Source organism: Octopus bimaculoides, chromosome 5 (genome assembly GCF_001194135.2).
Source record: "Octopus bimaculoides isolate UCB-OBI-ISO-001 chromosome 5, ASM119413v2, whole genome shotgun sequence".
Lineage (NCBI taxonomy): Eukaryota > Metazoa > Mollusca > Cephalopoda > Octopoda > Octopodidae > Octopus > Octopus bimaculoides.
Window position 1 is genome coordinate 4947297 of NC_068985.1, and position 10535 is coordinate 4957831.

Sequence of the window (10535 nt, forward strand, 5' to 3'; positions counted from 1 at the left end):
AATTCCCAGACCGGGCGTTGTGTGTATTTATTGAGCGAAAACACCTAAAGCTCCACGAGGCTCCGGCAGGGGATGGTGGTGCTTCCTGTTGTATTCTTTCGCCCCAACTTCCTCTCACTCTTTCTTCCTGTTTCTTGAGTAACGCTGCGATGGACTGGCGTCCCGTCCAGCTGGGGGGAACACATATGCCATAGAAACCGAGAAACTGGGCCCATGAGCCTGGCTAGGCTTTAAAAGGGCGCATAAATAAAAATATATATGTATCTGGGATCGTCAATATAGAGTAGACTTTTTTGTGTTGTGTCCATGATATAACCTCACTAGTGCTATTACCACCATTGGCACACTGCACTCTAATGGGGTCAGCTTCTGAGTGGGATGTGTGCCGGGTGGAGTAGATACTTTGTCTTGTCCTGTTGAGGGCATGCCAACTTCTTTTGTGCTTTTGCCTTGCTAAGATGCACCTAATACACTTTCTAAAGTGGTTGGTTATATGAAGGGCATCATGCCATAATAATGACAGCTTAAGATGAAACCAACAAGCAAGGCATGATCCTCTGAACCATCTAGGAGGGACCATGATGACCCATCTAACCCATGTTAGCATGAAAAACAGGCATCAAATGATGATGATGAATGAACTGGAGGAATGTAAAATAAAATGTCTTGCTGAAGACCACAATGCACTATCAGGAATTGAACTCACAAGCTTACAATCATGAACCTAATATCGTTATCACTAAGCCACATGGTTTCACAGTGATGATATATGATTAAGTGTTTGTATGTACGTCCATATTTTACTTGTGACATGATATTTTAAGAAAAGCATTTATCATCGTTGGAACTTTTCATTTTGATTTGGAATAGGTTTTGAACATGTGGAAGAATGGCTTCAATGTTGATAATGGACCATTAAGGGAATATACTGATGAAAGGAATAGAGAATTTCTGGAGTCCATCACCCGAAGGTAAATCCTTCTCTTTTGTTCTTTGTTTCATTTGCAACCCTAACCCTAATAGTACTTTGTGTCTGAAAGGTTCAGAATAGTAAACATTACTTGGAATATTCATGGCTTTTGCTCTTTATACTTTGTTTTAAATCATCTGTGGAATCTTTAATCATCTCCTAGTCTGATACATATATGGATTTATAGAAGTTGAAGAATGAATAAAGCATGACTTTGTTATTTGTTACAATTGTTTCTGAACCGCGCTGTTTCTGATCACAATTACATGTAAATGATTCTTTGTGAAAATTATGCTTTGGCACAGGCATGGTTGTATGGTAAGCTGTTTGCCTCCCAACCACATGGTTCTGGGTTCAGTCCCATTTCGTGGCGCTGGGGGCAAATATCACTTACTATAGCCTTTGGCTGACCAAAGCCTTGTGAATGGATTTGGTAGATGGAAACTGAAAGAAATTTATCATACACACACACACACACACACACACACACACACACACACACATGTCTATATGTATGTATGTATTTGTGTGTCTGTGTTTGTCCCCTCACTATCACCTGACAACCAATGCAATAACAGAGCAATTCAAGACAGGATGCCCCTGGGAGCACTGTTATGCTGATGACCTTGCTCTAATAGCTGAGTCACTACCAGAACTAGAGAAGAAGTTTCAGGAGTGGATGCAAGGTCTAGAATCAAAGGGTCTTAGAGTGAATCTAGCAAAAACCAAAGTCTTAGTAAGTAGGAAGGCAGACAAATCACAAATCCCTTCAGGTAGATGGCTCTGCTCGATCTGTAGGAAAGGCGTAGGTAGAAACTCCATAAGATGTACCCAGTGTAAGCTATGGACACATAAGAGGTGCAGCAATATCAAAGGAAGGCTATCTGGGAAGATAGTTTTTGTGTGTGGCAGATGCACTAGTGCAGTAAAAACTGAAGATACACGGAAAACAGATTCCATCCGTGCCAGAGGGAAAAACTAGAAATAGTTGATAGCTTCCATTATCTAGGTGACCAAGTTAGTAGCAGGGGTGGATGCTCTGAGAGCATATCTGCTAGAATAAGAATAGCCTGGGCAAAGTTGAGAGCTCGTACCTCTGCTGGTAACAAAGGGCCTCTTATGCAGAATGAAAAGCAGACTGTATGATGCCTGTGTGTGAACAGCCATGCTACATGGCAGTGAAACATGGGCTGTGACTGCTGAGGACATGCATAGGCTTGAAAGAAATGAAGCTAGTATTCTCCGCTGAATGTGTAATATCAGTATTCATACATGACTGAGTGTAAGCGCCCTGAGAGAAAAGTTGGGCATAAGAAGCATCAGATGTGGTGTGCAAGAGAGATGACTGCACTGGTATGGTCATGTGTTACGTATGGATGAGGACAGCTGTGTAAAGAAATGGAAGGAACCTGTGGAAGAGGTAGACCCAGGAAGACCTAGGATGAGGTGGTGAAGCATGTCTTTCGAATGTTGGGCATCATTTAAGCAATGACAAGCAACCGAGGCCTTTGGAGATCTGCTGTGCTTGAGATGACCCGGCAAGCTAAGTGAGATCCTAGCTATGGCCTATGCCAGCATCACATAACTGCCCAACAATCGCAGAGAATTCTTAAATGGACCAATGTGCTGTGCTTGAGAAGAGATATTGAGTCAAGGAAAATTGCTATAGTGGTTGATGCCAGTACCACCTGATTGGCTGCCATGTCGGTGACAAGTAAAAAGCACCATTCGAGCATGGTCGATGCCAGTCCCGCCAGACTGGCTCCTGTGCTGGTGGCACATAAGCACTATTCCAAGTGTGGCCAATGCCAGTGCTGCCTGACTAGCTCCATGCTGGTGGCATGTAAAAAGTATCCACTACACTCTCGGAGTGGTTGGCGTTAGGAAGGGCATCCAGCTGTAGAAACCTTGCCAAATCAGATTGGAGCTTGATGCAGCCTCCTGGCTTGCCAGTCCTCAATCAAACCATCCAACCCATGCCAGCATGGAAAGGGGACGTTAAATGATGATGATGATATGATGATATATATATATATATATATATATATATATATATATATATATATATATATATATATATATATATATATATATATATATATACATATGGTTGCAGTTCAATAACTGAAACAAAGATAAAACATATGAGTTGGGCTGCTAATCCATCTAACTCATGCCAGCATGGAAAGTGGATGTAAACGATGATGATGTTGACATTGTTGCTTGTCACTTGAGTAACAGAAACTAGCAATCAGTTTCTGTGACACAGGAGCCCTGATAAATACAAGGGATGGTTTTATTGGTAATATTATTACTGGAATCAAATGACAATAAAAGGTTATCTCTCTGTATGTATTGTTTATAGTTTCAGCTTAGAGCTGCGGCCATGCTGATGTACTACCTAGCGTTATATGAAGAAGCATGTGTAAGGGGTGTAATGCTGTATGGTGGTGAGTCGTGCCTAAAAATGCAGGAGACATCTGGATTTTCTTTTCTACTCTAGGCACAAGGCCCAACATTTTTGGGGAAGGGGCCTGTTGATTAGATCAACCCAGTATGCAACTGGTACTTAATTTATTGACTCTGAAAGGATGAAAGGCAAAGTCGACCTTGGCGGAATTTGAACTCAAAGCGTAAAGACAGATGAAATACCGCTAAGCATTTCACCCGGTGTGCTAACGTTTCTGCCAGCTCGCCACCTTAGGAGACCTCTGGATATTAGGAAGAAATATGTGGTGTTAACTTGGAATGAAAGGTATAGTATTAATGAGCTGAAAGTGGCTGGGCAATAAAGACATTGGCTAATGTGTGTAGGAGAATAAGTGCAGCACTGGTATTGACAACTAAAGTAGATGGGAGGTGTATGTTGTTAAGGAAGGTATTCATGACCTGGAAGTGGTGAGATTAGAACTCCAGATGCTGAGCATTATTGATGAGATGACAGAACTGTCCAACCCATACTAGCATGGGAAAACAGACATTGACTTGTCATTATTCTCATTCATTTAATGTCTGTTTTCCATACTGGCATGGGTTGGATGGGTTAACAGATGCTGGCAAACTGGAGAGCTGCACCAGGCTCTGTTTGTCTGCTTTGGCTTGGTTTCAATAGTTGGATGCCCTTCCTAATCCCAACCACTTTACAGAATCTACCAGGTGTTTTACATGCGGCACCAGGACCAGCGGGGTTGCCAGGTAACTTGCAAGTCAAAGACTGCTCAGCTGAAAGACCACTCAGCTGGAACCGAGGGAAGTGGCTGTGTGTCAGTTGAGAGGTTAGAGTATAATAGATGGGTGCAGAGGGATAGCTGTCTAATTATAAAGGAGATATTAATCATCATCCCTTAATGTCTGTTTACCATGCTGTCATGGGTTGGCCGGTATGACTGAAAATTGGTAAGCTGGAGAGTAGCACCAAGTTCCTATCTGATTTGGCATGATTTCTACAGCTGGATGCCCTTCCTAGCGCCAACCACTTTCTGCATGCCATCAGCATGGGTGTTAGTTACGAGACACCAGCATTGGCCACGACTATGATCTCACTTGGCTTGACAGGTCTTCTCAAGTGAGTATATTACCAAAGGTCTTGGTCACTTGTCACTGCCTCTGTGAGGCCTAAAGTCTGAAGGGTGCTTCCTACTTGCCACCAACACGACTGCCAGTTACAAGACACTGGCATCAGCCACAGCTGTGATTTCACTTGGCTTGAGGAGTTTTGTTAAGCACAGCATATTGCCAAAGGTCTTGGTCACTTGTCATTGCCAACCATTTGAAGATCTTGCTTCACCACCGTGTCCCATCTTTTCCTTGGTCTCCCTCTCCTACAGGTTCCCTTCACAGTTAGAGATCGGCACTTTTTCACACAGCTGTCTTCATCCATACACATCACACAACCATACCAGCACAGTTGTCTCTCTTGCACACCACATCTGCTGCATCTTTATGCCCAGTTTTTTCCTCAAGATGCTTACACTGTCATACATTTACACTGACTTTGCACATCCAGTGAAACATTCTAGCTTCATTTCTTTCAAGTGTTGATGAATATTCTTTTTAACAAATCATCCTCTTTATTTCTCTTCATCATCATTTAATGTCCACTTCTTCCTGGAGATAATCATTCTGCAATACATCTACTCACCAAGGTATTCTCAGAGTTAACCTGACTGTCAGATTTTTAATCTTGTTTTTTTTATTTGCATTGATGGTTTCATTATAATTTGTGTCAGTTATCTATTTCTGTTTTGTTATGGCTCAATTCCATTTCTATTTCCAGAGAAATTCCACAAGAACTCAGCAGAGAAGCTAAAGGAGGTAAAATTAATTTAAACATCAATGATTATCACACTAAGGATTACGTTCCACCAAAGGAAACAGTTGCTGCTTTCTCAGGCAAAGGACATATGCTTGGAAGGTGAAGTTTACATATTATTATTATTACTATTATTATTAAGGCAGTGAGCTGGCAGAAACGTTGGCACACCGGGTGAAATGCTTAGCGGTATTTCATCTGTCTTTATGTTCTGAGTTCAAATTCCACTGCGGTCGACTTTGCCTTTCATCCTTTCGGGGTCAATAAATTAAGTACCAGTTGCGTACTGGGGTTGAAGTAACTGACTGGCTCTCTCCCCAAAAATTTTGGGCCTTGTACTTAGAGTAGAAAAGATTATTATTATTGAGTGAAAGAGCAGCGCATGCCATCAAAGTGACACTGGGGTACAAATATACGAAGCACAATATACCCATCATGTCTACCCATCTGACAAGAGTACACCAAGCACATGTATCGCAACCATATGTGCACAACATGGTGACCTCATATCAAGATAAACAGCGCATGACCTTGCAGGTGGGGTCAAGTTAGAATTTTCTTCGGGTCAAGTAGCCCATTCTGCTCAAAAGGTCCCTAATAAGGTTTGTTTAAGGATGAGGAAGGAAACACCCATGTTTCCAGAGGTGAATTATTCAAACCCCTTGCCCACTTCCCTCTCAGTTACCTTTACTCCCCACCTAGCTATCTTACTTCTCCTTTCTACTGTCTCCACCAATCACCTCCTTTCTGTGTCTTTTCTTCCCTCCCTGAGGTGCTCTCCATCATTAACACCTTATTTGCCTGATATCACCCTCAATGCCCTCACATATCTTCTGTAACCCCTGCCCCTAAGCCTCGCCTATATTTCTCTCCATCATTTACTACAGCCACCTCATCCTGTCTATTAATCGAGCCCACCTCTCCTGTTCTACTCCCTCCCCTCATGTCAGTTGAGGGCATGGCCTGACACATCTCTGCCCTCATTTCTCTCACTCTCACACTGGGGTATCCATGTATCTACTCTGCAGCATGACACCTATCTCTCGCCCCTTTATACCTTGAATCTTTCAATTGGCACAAAACTACTCCCATCACTACAACTCCCCCTTATTCCCAGTTGCAAGTTTTGTTTTGCAAGGTACTTGGTGACTCAGTTGGTACTGGTGCCGTGTAAAAATCACTAGTATTGGTATCGCATAAAAAGCACCTGGTACACTGTGTAAAGTGGTTGGCATCCAGCTGTAGAAACCATGATAAAAAAGACAAGTGGAGCCTGGTGCAGCCCTCTGGCTTGCCAGCTCCTGTCAAACCGTCCAACCCATGCCAGCATAGAAAACAAATGTTAAATGTTGATGATGACATTGTGGGTTCAAATTCTTCCATGATATGAATATACTAGCAAATCTACCCATCTACTATGGAGCCATAAGATGAGGGTGTGAAGTCATAACAGCAGTATGTATTGAGATATGTGTAAATGGATTTGATAGAATACTGGGTGATGTCTTAGAGAAATCACATTATTGTTGATGATACAGCATTGTATTGCAGCTATATGACATGTTTTTTTAATGCTAAAAACCTTCCTGATGGCTATTTTTGTAATCCCGAAAAATATCGTAACCAATGGTCCAGGTGTCTGGCCGTGAAAAGGGTACAGATAAAGAGGCAGACAGAGGGACATAACACCCATTATAATAAGATAGAAAATCTGCCAATCTACAATGGAAAATAAAGGGATTGTATTGCAAATCTAAACCCTCTAAATTCATGAACTATACGGGGGTGGAAATCTGGAGTTTAACATTTTTTTTCACTAAAAGCCTTCCTGATTACCTCCTTCGTAATCACAAAAAACATTCTGACCCTTGGTCCAGCTGTTTGACCATGATGAGGAAACAGACAGATAAGCAGACATAATGCCCATTATAGTAAGATTCCAGTCAAATACTAGGTTCTGTTAAATAAATGACACTATTTTTACAAAATTACATGCATTGTGTCAGTGATCTTATTATTTTGTTGGTCAATGATAAAGCGTCATTGTTTGATCTCAGATCAGCTATGCCTGAGGAGATCTCTGATTAAAAGCATTCCTGTGGATACTATTCTATCTTTTTCCTCAGCACAATGCACCTAGGAAAATGTTGTTCACTGTGACCTTCCTTGAGAATGATTTTTGAAGGAACTGTGACTTATTTCTAGCAAGTCATGCATTCTCATAGGGGTCATATCTGTTGGAGAAAATATTTGGTCAAAGACATTCCAATTGTGAACATCCCATCTTGGACTGCTCAGTTGAACCAACCCCAGTACTTTATTTTTCTGTAAAGCTTGCTGCTTATTCCATTGATCTTTTTTGCCAAACTGCTAAGTTATGTGGATGTAAACACACCAACACCAGTTGTCAAGCAATGGTGAGGGACAAACGCAGACACAAATACACACATATGAGCTTCATACAGTTTCCCTCTACCATATCCATTCACAAAGTCTGAGGTTGTAGTAGAAGACACTTGCTCACGGTGCCGTGCATTGGGACTGAACCCAGAACCATGTGGTTGGGAAGTAAACTATAAAACTATAATGGTTATTTATTTACTTTACTCCTGGTTACTGTACAGCAATGATAAATTCTTGTGAGTTGAACCTGCTACAATTTATTTTCAGTTTTCGTCATTGCCATTGAGAAAAGCACTGTCATTACGATTTTCCTTCAACTCTTCTTTCAAATATTCCAGTCATAGTTCCTGTGAACAAAGCCCTAATTATACTCATTTTCATTTATTAATTCTTTTATATACTGTTTAAAAGTAACTAACTCAAAATAACCTTAATCTTTTTCCCCTCCTCTTATTCTTTTTCTTCATAAAGTCCTTTACCTGGTATGGTATCTACGACCAACACGTCCCCAGCAACTTCAGCTTCCAGTGCTCCAGTATCAAACATTGAAGTTAATAAATCTTTACCTACCACAAATCTGCAAATTCGACTTTCTGATGGATCAAGGTAAATTCTCTATTATTCCTTCTCTTTATCTATAAGCTGCTAAAATTCTGTGATTGCTTGCATGCATGCTTGTCTGTAATTTAATACAGCCAAACTGGTGCATAATAAGAAAATACTCTGAAAGGAAGAAACCCCTGAAATGTGAATACAAACGGAATAAAATGGGTTTTGTGTAAATTGGACCACAAATTCCTGAGATATGCAGTTTTTTTTGGTACCTTCATAAATAGGCAAAATGGCGCATAATGGGAAAGTACTCCGAAAGTACCCTGATATGGGTATATATAATACTGTGAAAATTGTTTCCATTAATTTTATGTTATATAACAATTCATTTTGCATTTTTGTAGAGGTGTGCACATATGCCCTAAATAAATGTTGTTACTGGAGTTCAAGTTTATTCTTTAAGTTCTATTTCTCTTAGATGCTGTAAATAATCAATAAAATCGTAAACATGAACTTGTAAACCATTCCTATGATGACATAAAAGATTTGAAATAGTTAACTGAATCATCATAAAATTAACTTTCAATGCAATGTTGAAATCAGCTTCAGTGTTTTATAACCTGAACCATCAGTGACCCAATGGGTCAGGGGTAGTCTAGTCTTATATAAAATTCATATATCGTCATTATCATTATCATTGTCATCACTTAATGTCTGCTTTTTTTGCTAGCATGGGTTGAATGGTTTGACAAGAGCCGGCAAGCTGCACTGAGCTCCAGTTGTCTATTTTGGCATGGCTTGTAAGGCTGGATGCCCTTCCTAATGCCAACCACTTTACAGAGTGTACTGGATGATTTTTACATAGCACCAGTACAGGGGCTTTTTACGTGGCACAGGCACAGTTGCTTTTTATGTGCCAAGACAAAGACCTCATACTTTATCAAAATGAAGTTGATGGCACATGGTACATCTTTTTCCTTCTTGAGATTTTTTATTTCATTTTACATCTGTCTCTTACGAAAATGCTTTGTTATTTTCAATAAGACATCGCTACCTGAAGCCAATGTGTTGTTATGCTTTTGTTTTTTCTTGTGACCTGCTCTCTCTTCATCATCATCATCATTTAATGTTTGCTGTCCATGCTGGCATGGGTTGGACGGGTTGACTGTGCTGGAAGGCTGCACCAGATTCCAGTCTGATTTGGCATGGTTTTCTACGGCTGGATGCCCTTCGTAACGCCAACCACTCCAAGTGTGTAATGGGTACTTTTACGTGTTACCAGCACAAACAATAATACATTCGTTCTTCCTACATTTTGATAGAGTCAAAAAGTGAATATCTCATCATTGTTGTTTATCATCATCAGAGCACATACCCTCCTTTTGCGTGTTCATAACATGCGATTCATCAGTGTAAAGGGATTTTGTGACAATACAGTTATAACCTTGTTGCATATCTCCTCAATCACAACTACTCCTGAATGAAGAGTTCAGTCCCTTGATTATATCAACAAATTATTGTTGATGTCTGCTACACAGATATTCACATTCAAATCTACCAGAACATATCAAGAATGAGTAAATACATTATTGTTAGGACTCTTACTGTTCTTTGTGCATCTCATTAATTATTACCAGTTTGGCAGACAACAGCAAATCATTTATTTGCTGATTTTTGCTATAAATCCACTGGTTCTGGTGGGTTCGAGAAGATACGTCAAACTCAGTAAAATTGTGGCCATCTATGCATACAGGCTTGTCTTTGCAGGTGCTGGTGCCACATAAAATGCAATTGTGCTGGTGCTATGTAAATGCACTTGTTCCAGTGGCACATAAAATGCATCTAGTGCATACAAGAGAGACAGAGACAGGCAGAAACAAGGAAAATGCCCCTTGTATTTGAATACTGTACAAATATTCTTTTAAAAAATTTTTTTTTTATTTTTCCAAAATTTAATTGTTTTCCATACTTAGAGGAGAAAAAGTCTCAATGACTGAAACCGGTACTGAAATGTTTTTTTATAAAATTATTTTAGCATTTTCTATCCTGACTTTTTTCCATATATATATCAACTCATGTGTTTCTTTTCAACCTTCTACATATATATATATATGTATCATCATCATCATCATCATCGCTTAACGTCCGCTTTCCATGCTAGCATGGGTTGGACGATTTGACTGAGGACTGGTGAAACCGGATGGCAACACCAGGCTCCAATCCAATTTGGCAGAGTTTCTACAGCTGGATGCCCTTCCTAACGCCAACCACTCAGAGAGTGTAGTGGGTGCTTTTACG

General features: G+C 40.3%; 1 protein-coding gene across 2 annotated transcripts in view; it reads left to right on the forward strand.

Moving 5' to 3' along the window:
* LOC106878670 (NSFL1 cofactor p47) overlaps window positions 1-10535 on the forward strand; it is a 28998-nt gene that overhangs the window by 16435 nt on the left and 2028 nt on the right. For both annotated transcript variants that reach the window (XM_052968121.1, XM_052968122.1), the window contains 3 exons: window positions 871-971; window positions 5247-5384; window positions 8157-8291. In XM_052968121.1, coding sequence (XP_052824081.1) covers window positions 871-971; window positions 5247-5384; window positions 8157-8291 — 374 coding nt within the window. The remainder of the gene's footprint in view (window positions 1-870; window positions 972-5246; window positions 5385-8156; window positions 8292-10535) is intronic.